Source organism: Talpa occidentalis, unplaced genomic scaffold (genome assembly GCF_014898055.3).
Source record: "Talpa occidentalis isolate TD23 unplaced genomic scaffold, MPIMG_talOcc4v2.1 talOcc4.2, whole genome shotgun sequence".
Classification (NCBI taxonomy): Eukaryota; Metazoa; Chordata; class Mammalia; order Eulipotyphla; family Talpidae; genus Talpa; species Talpa occidentalis.
This window is the reverse complement of record NW_023602073.1, coordinates 109,843,871-109,859,976: the sequence shown is the minus strand read 5'-3', so window position 1 is coordinate 109,859,976 and position 16,106 is coordinate 109,843,871. Positions and strand designations below refer to the sequence as shown.

At 33.7% G+C, this 16,106-nt stretch overlaps 1 protein-coding gene across 3 annotated transcripts in view; it reads right to left on the bottom strand.

The window, feature by feature from the left end:
• The window catches only part of AFG1L (AFG1 like ATPase), a 135,665-nt gene that overhangs the window by 74,902 nt on the left and 44,657 nt on the right, over positions 1-16,106 (bottom strand). For all 3 annotated transcript variants that reach the window (XR_005126910.1, XR_008553311.1, XM_037520180.2), the window contains exons 6-7: positions 14,128-14,227; positions 4,186-4,244 (exon numbers count right to left, since the gene is read on the bottom strand). Coding sequence is in view for 1 of the 3 variants with exons in the window: in XM_037520180.2 (XP_037376077.1) it covers positions 4,186-4,244; positions 14,128-14,227 (159 nt within the window). In the remaining 2 variants the exon portion in view is untranslated. The remainder of the gene's footprint in view (positions 1-4,185; positions 4,245-14,127; positions 14,228-16,106) is intronic.

Genomic DNA, 16,106 nt, shown 5'->3' with positions numbered 1-16,106 from the left:
AGAAACGGTCCCAGATATCTGTAAGAGAATGTCTTTAATCTTTGGATGAGAATTAAATTGCTCAAGCATAGAGTGAAACTCCATAAGACTGGGCCAAAAATAATTCACACAAAGCTGGGAGATATAAGTATTCTAAACAGCCAGAATAGAAAGACTTCAATGAACATAAAGGGAATTCAGTAGCAAGTGTAGAAGGGTCACACCAAGCAGGGCCAAAAAAGTAAAGGCTATTCCAGAAACCCTCACAAAACATGAAAATGCCTCAAAAGAATCAAGATGACCTGCAAGAAATGTAATCACTTGCCAAATAAAATTCAACAACCTTAAAAGAAGTCAGAGATTAACTTAAGGTAATAAGTACAATGTCTAGTTTCCAATCACAATCCAATCACAAATTACTAGCTTGCAAAGAAGCAGGAAAACAGGAAGCACAAAGGGTGGGGAAGAAGGTGAGGGGAAGGAATCTGACTATAGAATTAAAACCATAAGTAACAAAGATGATGGAATTAGCAGACAAAGACTTATAATAAACTTGATTTATAATAAACTGGGAAGAGAGCATAGACCTAACTGTTCCCTATCTTTTCCCTATTCTTCCTGCTACATACAATTGAGAATCCTGGAAATTATATGTAAAACAAATCTAAGAAGACACTGAAGAGTGGGGAAAAGAAGAACAGCTAGGGATTTGAGGGACAACAGAATGGTAAATTCTCTGCTTTTCTTTTTGACTCACATTTTCCAGACTTGGAGCTGGAAAAATCAGCAAGCCAGAAATACCGATGTACATAGACGAATGGAGGCCTCCCTACTTTAAAAATAGTGGAAAATATATGTAAGGAAATGGGGGTTGGGAGGCTTTGTTTAGTTTTACTTTGCTTTGTCTCAAGGGATATACTCTAGGAAGGCTTTCTAGAGGAAATGTACCTGAATATTTTTATTTCCTTTCTAGTCCTGTGACTTTTCTTCTTTCATATTTTAAAAATTATAGTAATCATAAAATTTTATCATTTAAACCATTTTAAGTGTACAATTCAATGACATTAATTACATCATGATGTTATGCAACCCATTACCACTATTTCCAAAACTTTTTTTGTCATCCGAAACAGAGACTCTAAAACCATATAACTGGCCACTTCATCCAGCCCCAGGTAACCTCTATTTTACTGTTTCTATGAATTTGCCTTTTCTAGGTACCTCATATAAGTGAAATAATATAATTTTTGTCCTTTTGTGTCTGTTTATCTCACTGAGCTTATTTTCAAGGTCCATTCGAAATGGAGCATATGCAAGAATTTCATTCCATTTTATAGCAGAACAATATTTCATTGTATGAACATGCCACATTTTTGTTTTTTAACAGCTTAATAGTCCTCATCATTCCTACTACCTTGTAAAATTATTTACAAAGAACTTAGGTACCTAAGTTTTTGCTATCTTGCAATATTCCAAGCAACGAATCATAAGTTATTGTAGTGAATTACAAACTTATTATCAGTTGGCTTATAGAAAAGAACACAAAGGAAAAAATGGATTTTAAACTGTACTTCACCCCTAAATAAATTTCTCTGTTTATTAAACTAAGATTCTCCATTTGTTTTAAGATTGACTTGTGCTTAGTTGGACCAAAGTGAAATAGTAATTCTCACTAGTATACATGGATAAGCAAGTGTTGTTTTTTTGTTGTTATTTTACTGTATTAATTTTTCTTATTGAGGGCCTCCTTGCTGGCACAGGCAGTTGAGCACCGCACTGTGAAGCTGTCCACAGCCTCTGTAGTGTGGGTTCGATCCCGGCGGATGGATGAGATTCCCACATGGCGCTGCAGGCCTCTCCTGTCTGGCCCACTGCTCCCCTCAACAGTGCATTTCGTCAGTCTGCCTGTTTTGTTCTCCACTCTGTCTCTGGTGAATCCTCTCACCCTCCCGCACATCTGGCCTGTGCCCCGGTTCTTGTATAAATAAATCTTTTAAAAAAAATTTTTTTTCTTATTGAGATAACATTGTTTTACATCACTGTGTATGTTCAGAGGTGTAGGATCACACCCCCTCAGAGTGTGTTACCACAACACACCCACCATCTAGGGACTCACAGTCCTCCACCATGGTCCACTGGGCCCTTTTAAGTTAATATGAAACATTTCCTTACAAGAGAAACTCATGGCCCCCAACAAAGCTCCTCAGAAACCAGCTCTATTGATTATTTCATTGTCTGATGCTTTGTTATATACGAAAAGTCATTTTGAATAAATGAGACATTTTAGATCTTTTCTCATCCAATCTGGCATTTAGTTGCCCTGGCACTTTAGAGGTCATATTCAATTTTAAATTATGCTATTATTTATCTCAGTTCTTGTTCGATTTCAAACAGATTATTCATCTTTTCTGGGTGTCCTTCCTCTTCAAATACATTAAGGATGGGGAAGGGAACTAAAATCAGTCTGGCCAATTTAGTTCTTCATTAATAATGCTATTATGTATTAAAATATGAAAAATTAGTGGCCAAGAAATAAGGTTTGGGTTTTTAAGTACAACTACAAAGTTCCCCACAAACCTTTTAGTTAGTTTCATTTTGTGAGCCTTCTCTCTTTATATTTTGTATATATTATACTATATGAAGATACTATTTTTAGTACCTATTTTTCTTAGCTTCCCTGTTTATATTTGGGGGTCTATATACACCATATTACTTTAGAGTGGAGAAAACACTGCAAATTTACTTTCTTCCTAATGCAAAACATGAATATAAAGGGGAAAAAAGTACTAACAGCATAAGTCTTGAAGAAGTACTTTTCCCTACATCTATAAATATCTCAGAGAAATTAAAATCCTCTGGGAACCTAAAATTGGTCAAGAAAACAGATGTTTGAATTATCCTAAGTATAGCACAGGAAATAAAGTTTGGCACCAACAACAATTCCAACTAAACTATATTTCAAAATGATTGTCTGACTATGTCTTTAGATATTTGAAGATAAAACGTTTTTACTTCTAGATAAGAATTAAGGTTTAAGGTTTGTTTTATTTAAATTCAGCTATGTTGTTAAGGACTGGGAAAAATTATGTACTGATGAATAATGGAAATTATGTTTGGGCACATAATTATACTTCTTTTTGATAATTATTAGATTTTGCTTTATGTTATAGGTATTAGTTCACATATTGTATGACTGATAAATGATTTACAAGCAAGAAACTTGGCCTATTTCATGATTATTTTATTTAATATGCCTAATGTAGCACTTCTCACATCGTAGGTTCTCAATAAATATTAGTACAATGTAAAATTACTGAATAATTATGTAAAAATTACTTAAAATTAACATGGAAAAAGGAGACAATTTTATTCTTTTTTTTTTTAAGTGTTTTATTTATTTATTTTTTAAGATTTATTTATTTATTTATTTATACAAGCACTGGATACAGTCAGAAGCGCAGGAGGGTGAGAGAATTCACCAGAGCCACAGCGGAGAGCAGAACAGGCAGACAGACGAAGTACACTGCTGAGGGGAGCAGCGGGTGACAGGAGAGGTCTGCCACGCCATGCAGGACCCTTGCCCGGCGGCCGGGGATCCAACCGGCGCTGCAAAGGCTGTGGGCAGCTTCGCAATCCAGCACTCAACCGCTGAGCCACCGGGGAGGCCTGACAATTTTATTCTTAATCATATTGTAATGAAGACTATTTTAAACTCTATGCAGTGATAATACACACAAATATTTAAACTATTTATGTGCCTCAACTTGACATAATTTCATGATAACTTGATGGCAATCACATTTAAATATATTAGAATATTTTTGTAATAATGCTACTCTAGAATAGCAACTTTAATAGCTGGGAAAACATATTAATGGCCATTAACCTGAAGGAAACAGGGAACATTAAACATTTTTTCAGAAATCAATGTATAAGTTTAAACATCTCTATAATATTTATGAGCAAATCTCAAATTAAAATTTATAAAATGCAAACTACCAAATGTTTGTTAGATAATAATTTAGACTATATTTTGTATTTTTTTCTGTGTACACATTAATGATACCATATAAAAAATTCTATTCTCCATTAGTGTTTTTGACTATCAAAACAAATTCTGCTTGAATGTAAGACATGGCAATCTCTAAGTCTCTGATTATCAATCAATATATTAGTCATTGAATATAAGTAAGTGATTTTCTTTACCTTCAGAACAGCTATGAATGGTACAAAGTTTGCTCTTTGGAGTCCATTTTTATAGAGATCTGAAAAAAAAATGGTATTTGTTTTTTATTTAGTTTATATCATAATGCTAGCTTATATTTTGCCCTGGAAAATAATGCTTCCTCTAATAAAAGAGCTAAAGGATCAAAAGAGAAGAAAAGTAACCAAAATTGAATTCTATTCAAGTTACACAAAAGTCACTATATTCTTATTAAGAAAAAACATATTAATAATCACAGAAAGAAAATCAAAAGCCATTAAATCTAATTAACTTTAACCCATAATAAAAATAATAAAAAGTGGAGATAACATAAATGATCAATAACCCTGCATAATAAGATACATTTTTAAAGTATATAATATTTAGATATGTAGTATTCTACTGGGAAAAAACCCCTATTCTCCCTTTCTCAATCTATAATAAAAGTTGTCAGAAAAGAATAAAGAGTATATAATAAAATAAGGCTCTTAAAACACATCAGTAGACAGAACTGTGCATGTATTTCTATCCCAGTTAAATATTTGACATTACGGCCACTTTACTTTAAAAGAAATTACCTAAAAATTAAAACTCCACTTTTAATAGACTATAAGTTTCAAGCAATTACATACCATAAATAGGTAATATTTATTATCTTAGAGTGGTGACATAAATACTTATAGATAGATGTATGTCTCACACTACACATCTATGCACGCACACTCACACACACACACACACACTGTCAAGAGCAAAAGTGGAAAGGGGCAAGACATTTTAAGCTTTGTATATTTTTCTTTAAAAGTAGAAACTTAGGGTCTCCCTGGTGGTGCAAGGGGTTAAGCACCACATTATGAAACAATCCACAGCCTCTGCAGCACGAGTTCGATCCCTGCCCGGCCAGGGAGCTACACACATGGCGTAGCAGACCTCTCCTGCCTCATGCGCTGCTCCCCTCAGCAGTGTATTTCAGTCAGTCTGTCTGTTCTGGTCCCTGCTCTGTCTCTGGTGAATCCTCTCAACACCCCCCCCCCGCATCTCTGGCCTGCACCCCAGCTCTTGTATGAATAAATAAATCTTAAAAAAAAAAAAAGTGGAAACTTAGAAAGGAATATTTTTTCAAGAAACTTTGTTGAACATAAAACATTCTTTTTAAAAGTCAACTATATAAGAAATGAGATTTTAAAAGTAAAAAGTTATAAAAATAGAGCACTAAAAATTTTTCATAGCAATAATAATTATAAATCAGATTCTGTATCTCAATTTTGTAAAGTATTGTATGAAGGGATCCTATCTCTAATTCCTTCTTTACAGAAAATTTGACAACTTCAACTGCCATATTTACTTATAGAAATAAAATATCATTAAGAAACATATTCTCTTTAGAAAAATATTCATCATAACATTATTATAGTGAAGAAAGATATGTAGATATGTTAATTAAGGTGTAGAGACTTCAATTACATTTAAAATTTTTACCTGGGGATATTATAAAGGTAACAATGCTGGTCAGGCTGTTAGGATTTCAAAATTCATAATGAAATCTTTTCTTCTCTACCGTCAAAACTTCAAATGAATAAAATGGGTAAAATGAAGATAATGACTATAAGGTGAGATAGTTTAATAGTCTTCCCTAATTACCAAGTTGCTGGGAAAGGTGGAAAAATTTTAAGAGTTAATAATTTCCAGTTAGTGGTAAAAATCAGAAATCAAATAACTTTTAAAACAATGTTTATAGTAGTTTACAGTAGTAATGTTTATAGTGGTTTTATTCATAACAGCTAAAAATTGAAGCTTTGGTTGTAATAGTCAAAAACTGAAAGCAATATAAATGTCCATTATTAGGTGAAAGATAAACTGTGGCTTATCTCTAGAAAGAAATATTACTCAGCAATAAAAGGGATAAACTGCTATACAAATAACAAAGTATGTGAATCTTAAAATAATTACACAGAGAAAAAAGATAAGACCAAAAAATAATAAGTAAAGGTACATATGGTAATGATTTAATTTATATAAAACTAGAAAAAGACAACTAATACAAAATAACAGGGTATAAAACAGTGGTTGCCTAGGGAAGGGGAAAAGGAAGGTAGCAAGAAATGTAAAAGGAAGAGTCATGGAAAAGTTTTGGATGTGATGGAAATGTTCATTGTATTAATTGTGGTGATGATGAGATATATATATATATATATATATGATGTCAATTTTTGAAATTGTACCCTTTAAATATGTACCACTTATGTATATCAATTATGCCTCAATATATTTTTAAAATTTATTGGGGAAAAAACATGCATTAATGAATATCAAAGAACATAATTATAGAATTGTAGGTTAATAGCAATGAGAAATGTAAAGATCCACTTGTAATAGTCTTGATTAAAAGATTTCCACTCATCAGCAAAGTTAAAGTATAGTAACAATGCCTTTAAGTCTTCAATATATAATTTTTAAAGGATTAACTTTTAAAAAAATAAGGCTTTACAAGGCTCTATAATTCAAACTTCATACTCTGGGAAGTATTTTCTAAACAAAATTCTAAACAGAATTTGTTTGGCTTGAAAACCTTTAAGGTTTTTATAAGACACTTAAGTGAAAAAGGACTGTACTCATTATATTGAGGAGTTTTTTTGCAATTCAAATATTATGCTAATTATCAAAGCAATAGATCCATTTCCTGAAATGTTATTCAGCTACCAAAATTCTTAATCTTAGTTAATATTATTTTTTTAGACATACAGATTTTATAGTACATTTATGTCAACATTTGTCACTATTTACTAAATACTATTTAAAAATTCATCAGAAGTTCTTGCCTACAATTTTTTAATGATTTCTAAACAGAGCTAAATGAGCACTTGGTCAGATAAGATAGAGTACTGGAATTATGGGACATTCATTTTTTGAGCATGGTATTAAGGACCTCTACATTCTCCACAGTGAATAACTATAATAATACTTACAAATGAAATACATGCAAAGAGGATTTTTAAAGTAATTACAAAGATCTACATAAATACTTTGGAACTTCTCGTGGCTATGCAGATCTTTTCCTTAAAAATCCAAGTGTCAAAACTAACAGAATGAATAATGCTTATTTATATTAGTATGCATCAGTTTAGAAAAAGAAAAACTTTTAAGACAGGTCATTAAAAGTAGTTTTCCTATAAACTAACACAAAATAATTATATGAATTATATGGCTTTATGGAAGTAACCTGATTTACCATTCCAGGAGAGTCTTACTTTAGTATTTTTTTAAAAAGAAAATGGTACCCTTAGACCATTTAAGCAGCAACAGCTACTTAGCTTCTTTTTAAAAACCTAATTGGAGTTCAAAGAGTATTTTACTAAATGTATGGATAATTCACCTAGTTAAATGTTCCCATTTGATATACTGTAGTTTATATTCAATTTAATATACATTCACAAATTCCTACTACATGGCTACACTGAAGTAAGTGCTGAAGACAAATGACAAACAAAAGGAACTGAAAGATATGTAATACTGACTAGAAATCAGGCAACTTCTTAAATACTATACATAGTCATTACAATACTACAAAGCAGATATTTCCACCTTCATTTAAAAGATAAAGAAACTTGATATTCAGTGTTTTTTAAAGAATTTTCTGCATTCCCAGTTAGTAATTGACATACACCTAGGATTAGAGTCAAAGTCTTTAAGACTGCTAAACACTTAGGGGACTTTAACACCCCTTTTTCACCAATGGACAGATCAACTGGACTGAAAACAAATAAGGACACAACAGCTTTAAACAAAGAATCAAACCACATGGGCTTCATAGGCATTCTTGGCACATTGCACAGCTAAAAAGCTGAATACACATCATTCTTAAGTGCACATGGAACATTCTCCAGGATAGACCAAATACTGGGTCACAAAACAGTTATCAATAAATTCATGAAGACTGAAACCATATCAAGTATCTTTTCTGATCACAATGCTATCAAACTAGAAATCAAAAAGAAAGCAGGAAAAATTTCTAGTATATGGAGATTGAATGACCCACAACTAGAATGACTTGGATTAATGAGGAAATCAAAAAAGAACTGATAGGGCACAGCAAAAATGGTACTAAGAGGGAAGTATATAGCAATACAGTTCCATATCAATAAAGAATGAAGAGGGCCTCCCCGGTGGTGCAGCGGTTGAGCGCTGGGTTGCGAAGCTGCCCGCGGCCTCTGTGGTGCCGGTTCGATCCCCGGCTGCTCCCCGGCCACCGGAGGAGGGTCCCACATGGCACGCAGACCTCTCCTGCCGCCCGCTGCTCCCCTCAGCAGTGTACTTCGGTCCTTCTGCTTGCTCTGCTCCCTGCTCTGGATCTGGTGAATTCTCTCACCCTCCCGTGCTTCTGACTGTACCCAGTGCATGTATAAACAAAACAAACAAATAAATAAATAAAAACATGCCTCTAGAAAAATTTAAAAAAAAAAGAAGAAAGAACTTAAATAATCTTATGTCTCACTTTTATGAACTAGAAAAAGATGAAGAAACGAAACCAAAAGCAAGTAGAAGGAATAAAGCAATAAAAATTGGAGCAGAATTAAATGAAATAGAAATCTAAAAGGCTGTCCAAAAGATTAATGAAACCAAAAGCTGGATCACTGAAAAAAAATTAACAAAATAGATAAACCTCTAACTAGGTTCACAAGGGAAAACTGGGAGAAACAGAGGTGAATGAGAACATCTCAGAAATTCAGAGGATCATAAGAGATTACTATGAACATTTGAATACTGGTAAGTTGAATAACCTAGAAGAAATGGACAAGTATTTAGAAATATAAAACAATCCAAGGTTGAATTAGGAAGAAACAGTAAACCTGAACATATCAATTAGAAGCAAGGAAACTGAAACTAATCAAAAGTGTCTCAACAAAAATCCAGGAACCAGATGGTTTCACTAGCAAGTTCGACCAAACTTTTAGAGATGAACTAATACCTATCCTTCTTAAACTCTTCCAAAAAACTCTGAGAGGGAATACTTTCAAACACATTGTATGTGGCCAATATTAACTGATATAAAACCCAGACAAAGACAACAGAAAAAAAGAAAACTACGATCAATTCCCTGATGCAAAAATCCTCAACAAAATCTTATCAAAATGAATTCAACAGTGCATTAAAAAGATTATACACCATAACCAGGTAGTCAATCAACATAATGCCCCACATAAACAAAAGGTAATATAAAAATCATATGATCATATTAATAGATGCTGAGAAAGCATTTGATAAGATTCAACACCCACTTATGACCGAAACCCTCAAAAAATGGGGACAGATGGAACATACTTCGATATAATTAAGGCTATATAAGACAAACCTGCAGCTGACATCATTCTCAATGGTGAAAAACTGAAAGGTTTTCTGCTAAGATCTGATACAAGACTAGACTACACACTTTTACCACCACTATTTAACATAATTTTGGAAGTCCTAACGAGAGCAATTAGGCAAGAGAAAGATATAAAATGAACCCAAATTGGGAAAGATTAAGTAAAACTATCACTCTTTGCAAATGACGGGAAGCTACATATAGAAAACCCTAAAGACCCACTAAAAATTTAATTGAAACAATAAATCTGTATAGCAAAACGACAGATTACAAAATCAATTTACAAAACATCAGTTGCCTTCCTCTATGAAAGCATCAAGCTAGAAGAGGAAGAAAAAGAAAGCAACCCGTTTACCATCACCTCAAAAAGAATTAAATATCTAGGAGTAAACTTAGCAAAAGGGGTGAAGACATTGTTAAAAGAAATAGAAGAAAACACAAAGAAATGGAGATACTGTCTGCTCATGGACTGGAAGAATTTATGTTGTTAAAAGGACTATCTTACTCAAAGCAATATACAAGTCAATGCAAAGTTTCAATGGCATTTTCAAAAAAAACAGAAGAAACATTACTGAAATTCATATGCAACCACAAAAAAAACCCAAAACCAAAGCAATTCTGACAAAAATGAGGAAGAACGGTGGTATCACACTTCCAGACTTCAAATTACACTACAAAGTTCTATTAGTTAAAACTCTGGTATTGGAACAAAAATATACACACAGACCAATGCAACAGAATTGAGAGTCCTGAAATAAATCCACACTTTATGGACAGTTAATCTAAGACATCGGAGCTAAAAGAATACATTGGGGCCTCCCCGGTGGCACAGCGGTTGAGCGCTGGGTTGCAAAGCTGCCCGCGGCCTCTGCAGCGCCGGTTCGATCCCTGGCTGCTCCCCGGCCACCAGAGGAGGGTCCCGCATGGCGCGCAGACCTCTCCTGCCGCCCACTGCTCCCCTCAGCAGTGTACTTCGGTCCTTCTGCCTGCTCTGGATCTGGTGAATTCGCTCACCCTCCCGCGCTTCTGACTGTACCCAGTGCTTGTATGTATGTATGTATGTATGAAGAAAAAAAGAAAGAAAAGAAAGAAAAAAAAGAAAGAAAGAATACATTGGAGAAAACAAAGTCTCTTCAATAAATGGTGCCGGGAAAATGGAACACCTATATGCAAAAGAATGAAACTAGACCACTATCTCACATCATATACAAAAATTAACCATAAAATTCATAAAAGAAAACATAAGCAAAACACTCTAAGACATAGGCTTCAATAATACCTTTGTGCATTTGTCTTTAACTGCAAGAGAAACAAAAGAGAATATAAACAATTTTGAGGCTTACTTTACTCTGATGCCAAACCATCACAAAAAAGAAAGTTACGTATCTCTGATGAACATAAAATTACAAATATCTCAGCAAAATATTACCAAATAGTTCACTCCTATAAAGCAATGAGTTCCAAAATGTTCCATCACATCTCCCTGTTTGCCATACTGTAGTACCCAGAGCAGCCAACTGCAATTATTTTCTCAGCATTCTTTGCTAGAAGGGGATTCTAAACTTGTTCTGATATCTTGCTAAACAAACATAGGCTTATTGCTGAATAGCTAAAGGTAATCTTGATGACGCTGTTAAGTCAACAAGTTAACTAGCTAGAGTCAAACCTCACTTCCACCTAGATAGATAATCTAATATAAAAAGTTCATGCCTTGGCTCACAGGGTTGCTACACTAGAAAAATCACAAGAATGCTATATATAACATTATATGGGCTTTAGTAAGCACATTTAAAAAATAATTCATAATTATTTCCTAATGTAGCAGATTAGACATAACTATTGTTTGAATTACTGGACCCAAAAGCATTGACTAATTAACTGATGGTTCCTTAAAATAAGTAGTCTAAACTCAGTTCTATCCTATTTATGCATTTTAATTAATGAATAGCTGAAGATAACAGAAAAGCATGATTACCAAGCTTATAAATGTTAAAGCAGTCATAGCTAAATATAATTTACATTAGAATCATATTTCAAAAGATAACAATAAAAATCAGTAAAATAAAACAAATTAGTAAATTAAAATGTAACAGGAAGAAAAGAAACCAAATATACATGTACATAATGAAAGAGCCCTAGTTTGACAGCAGCTCATATAGTAAGATCTGGGTATATTCCCAGATTACAAATTCAATTATATCATCAATGTGACATCGTTTATTTTAAACATAAATTCACATTATTATGATGCTCTTGTCAGGTTTACTAGTGAACTCCATGTTACCAATTCCAATGGTCAATTCTCAACCTCATTTTCATCTCGTAGTAGCATTAAAAAGGCAACCATTCTCTCCTCACTTGATATTCTCTTGGTTTTCTTTCTACCTCACTAACTGCTTCTTTCAGCTTCCTTTAAGAATGATGACTCTGAAATTTATATATCCAGTACAAATTTTTCTATTGAAACCCAAATTCTTACATGCATCTACCTTATATATCATAGATTATTTATATATATACTTTTATATATTTATTTATATACTATATGTGTGTGCATGTGTGTGTGTATATATATACTTATATATATACATATATATATGCATATATATACACACACACATGCACACACATATATCCATATATATACTTCCATCTCCCTACCCAATGTGTTTCTCTCGTAGTCCTCCATGTAGTGGGGAGAAACATCGGGGTGAGGTCAAAGGTATGGGCATGAAAGAGACAGAGTGGAGAACAGAAAAGGCAGATTTGCTAAGAGAAGCAGAGAGTGAGGGGGAAAAAGTCTGTGCCCAAAGGAGGATTTGAGGCTCTCTTTTATATTCTGTTTTCAAGGGCTTTCTAACTTGGGGCACCAGTATGCACCAGTTATCTGCTGGGGTATCTAGTCTCTGGCTCTGGCCTTTGACACAAAAATATGTCCTGGCCTCTGTTTCTGCATTCCTGGAGCTGGGCTGGTTTTTCTGGTCATGGTGGTCAGTTTTATGGCCTCCTCCCTAAGATAGCCTTATTAATTCCCTTATCTATTCAGGTCTTCCAAATCTACCTGCAAGGAGTAGGGGCTTACTTTTTACGTTATTAAGACACTTCACATCTTGGTAACTACATTCTTCCAAATGCTCAGGCCAAAACCTTTGAGTCATTCTTGAGCCCATTCTCTGTTTTCATACCCTACACATTCGCTCCATCAGTAAATCTTTTTGGCTCTATCTGTAAAATACAGCCAGAATAAATCCAGGCCACTCTCACCAGCTCAGGATTGTTGGAATGGCCTCCTAAATTATCTCCTTACTTCCAACTTCAAAACCTCACTCCCACAGTCTATTCTCAGTATTGTAGCCAGAAAGATTCTTTTAAAATATGCACTCAGGGCCTCCCTGGTGGCGCAGCGGGTTAAGAGCTGCACTGTGAAGCTGTCCACAGCCTCTGCAGAGCGGGTTTGATTCCCAGCCGGCCAGGGAGATACCCACATGGCATGGCAGACCTCTCCTGCCTCGCCCGCTGCTCCCCTCAGAAGTGTCTTCAGTCCATCTGCCTGTTCTACTCCATGCTCTCTCTGGTGAATTCTCTCACCCTCCCGCGCCTCTGACCTGACCCCAGTTCTTGTATAAATAAATAAATCTTTAAAAATAAAATATGCACTCATTCAACATTTATTCTAAAACTAATTTTCTAAGACTAACATTATTCCATGACTAAGATACATCTATGTGCAAAGCATTGTTCTAGGTGCTTAGAAAGCATTCATGAACAGAAAAGTCTCTGGTCTCATGAAACTATACAGACAATACAGACAGACAATAATACATAAATATAATAAATTAGTAAATTACATAATGGGTCCACAAGTGCTACAAGAAAAAAACAGAGCTGGTAGAGAGAAGAAGCAGGTTGATGTAAAGGGACGGGTTGTAGATTCAAGTAGGGAAATAAATCTAGGTTTCACCTTTGAAGGCAAAGTACCTTTGAAGGAAAGACTGGAAGGAGTTAAACACTGAGTCAGATATCTGGGGGAAGGAAAATGCCAACATTAAGCATGCATAAGGTATTATTTTTGGTTATTAAATCCTTCAATTGACCACATTAAGGACTGAAAAATACATGATTTTAAACTTCTTGTTTTTATCTAAACATTACTTGTATTTTAACTCTTAAACCATTTCCTAATAAGCTACAAATATTATTGTAGAAATGATCAATTAAATAGAAACTGCTTATGGAAGCAAGCTTTAAGACTTTTTCTAAAATATAATTAGAAGTTTTGCCTTTCATTTTATTGAGTTTCTTTTATGGACTCCAAAAAACAGCTAGAAAGACTTGCATTTTTTTGATATGCACATATGACTAATAGCAAGTGCATCAGGCACAGGTCAGCTGGATTTAGCTATCTAAGAATGTAACTTTTTGAAATACAAACATTAACTGATTTTTCAGATTGTTATAAAACTAATAATAAGAAAAGTTTTCAGGTTTATTAACACAATAAAAAGAATACAAAATTATGAATTTCTAAAAGCTTGTTAGTTTCCACCTAATTGGGTAAGACTAGTGCAGTGTTTGTTTTTACCTTCCGGCGGCCTGTTGGATGTTGCCACAACGACGACCCCGTTTTTGAACAGATTTTCAAAAAGCTGTTTCAGAATCATGGCATCAGCAATGTCAGTGACCTATGGACAACAACACATTTGTTTTATTTTAATTTCATTTCTGTTCTAACAAATTTGCTAATGGCTCATCTTTTTTTTTTTTAAGATGTAAGTGCATTCCAAGAGAAAAATTCTAATTATCATGAAGAAAAGAGCATAGATAATTAAAAGCATGAAAGACTGTATAATAGTCTTTTAAACTTGACTCTTCTTTTTGCAAGCTTATCATTTCTATGCAAATTATCAAATGGTTCTGTGTTAACTTCTTTTATAGAACTACAGGTGGAAAGCACACATAATTGTTCTAAACATTTAGGAAGTCCAATTAATTAGGACTAACATGACAAATTCCCTCCTCCAATTCCTATCATAGCCACCCTACCTCCACCCCAACCCCCACCAAAAGAGAGAGAGAGAGAAGAAAAATACATAGACTATTTGAGATTTCTAATACCTTTCTGGCAAAGGTCTCTAAAAAGGTGACTTTAAATGGTCATGGGACTTTAGAAATAAGGACAAGTAGCCAGTGAGACATAATCAGCTGCTGTTGAAAATAGAATGATATGACATAGATACTATTGTGCAATTGTTGCACAAAACAATTCAACAGATGGCCCATCACAAAAATAAGCAATTTCATTGTTCTTTTTAAGTGCCTTCTATTACTGTCCATGAATAATCAAAAGGCACTGCAGTCACTTCCAGCACAGCCAGCCTCTGCTAACCTTCGCAAACACAAATATTCCTTCTACCAAAAAAATTTCAAAAATAAAAACTTACAAGAATAATTAACACTGTGCTTTAAAAAAATAACTTCTCACAAACCAGAAATGCATGATGCAGATAAACCTATGTCATCTAAGTTGTCATAACTATTGATCTTCTCTAAAATTATTTTTCTAATCCACAATTAATAAGCTTAATTATAACATTTTAAAAGGTTTTAAAAAATCACAAAGAAATACAGAAATGAAGGAAGGAAGCTGACTTCAAAAATAAATATAGTGAAGACTGATATTAACATTGCAATTTCTATGTATTTATACAAATATAATGAACATAATAACATGGGTTTTAGATATTTCCAATGTAAAACCACCTTGACCTTTATTTAATAGTACATTTCAGATTATCATAATAAAACTTGCTTTATATTCACAATATATATTTTTAAGCTATGTTACAATATATAGAAACTAGCAGAAGTCTTTCAAATTAGATCAAAATATAAACTAGATGATTATAACAATTCACAACAACCTGGGTTGCACATGTCTAAATCAGTTTTCTCTCTACAGCTGAAACTGTACTCAAAAGTTTATTTCCTTCCCTCCACCTGTACAAAATAAAATGTAACCAGAAAGTAGGGATATGAAGGTCTTTTTTTGTATTTTTGCTGTTTGAGGTTATAACTTTAAACCATCAGCTAAAAACGACTAATGATTCCTTACATTAAAAAGACTTCAGAAACATGCAAAATGGTGATTAAAATGTAAAGGAAAGTGGTACTGATATTATTCTAATTCAGAGTTTAGAATCACTGTCAAATTTTGCTTCTGCAAAAACACAGAGAATGTCCTTTTCAAATGTTTACGCACCAGTGGCATTTCTGATGAGAGGACAAAATAAGCTTGTAAATTTTAGAAGCAACTGCACTTTTAAACTGGATTCTCAATACACTGACTTGTACCCAATTTTAGAGACTAAGAAATAGTCATTTGACTATATCATTGATGTTTTTGAAAAAAATTAAAAATAGCTTTTGTGCCCTACAGTACAGGAAAGTAAAAGGACATAGCTTAGAATGACGTGCAAAGGTTTAAAACCGAAAATTGAGGATAGCAAACAACAAAGACTTGTGGTTGAATTATAATTTGCTGTTTTTGTGTTACGGAATGTT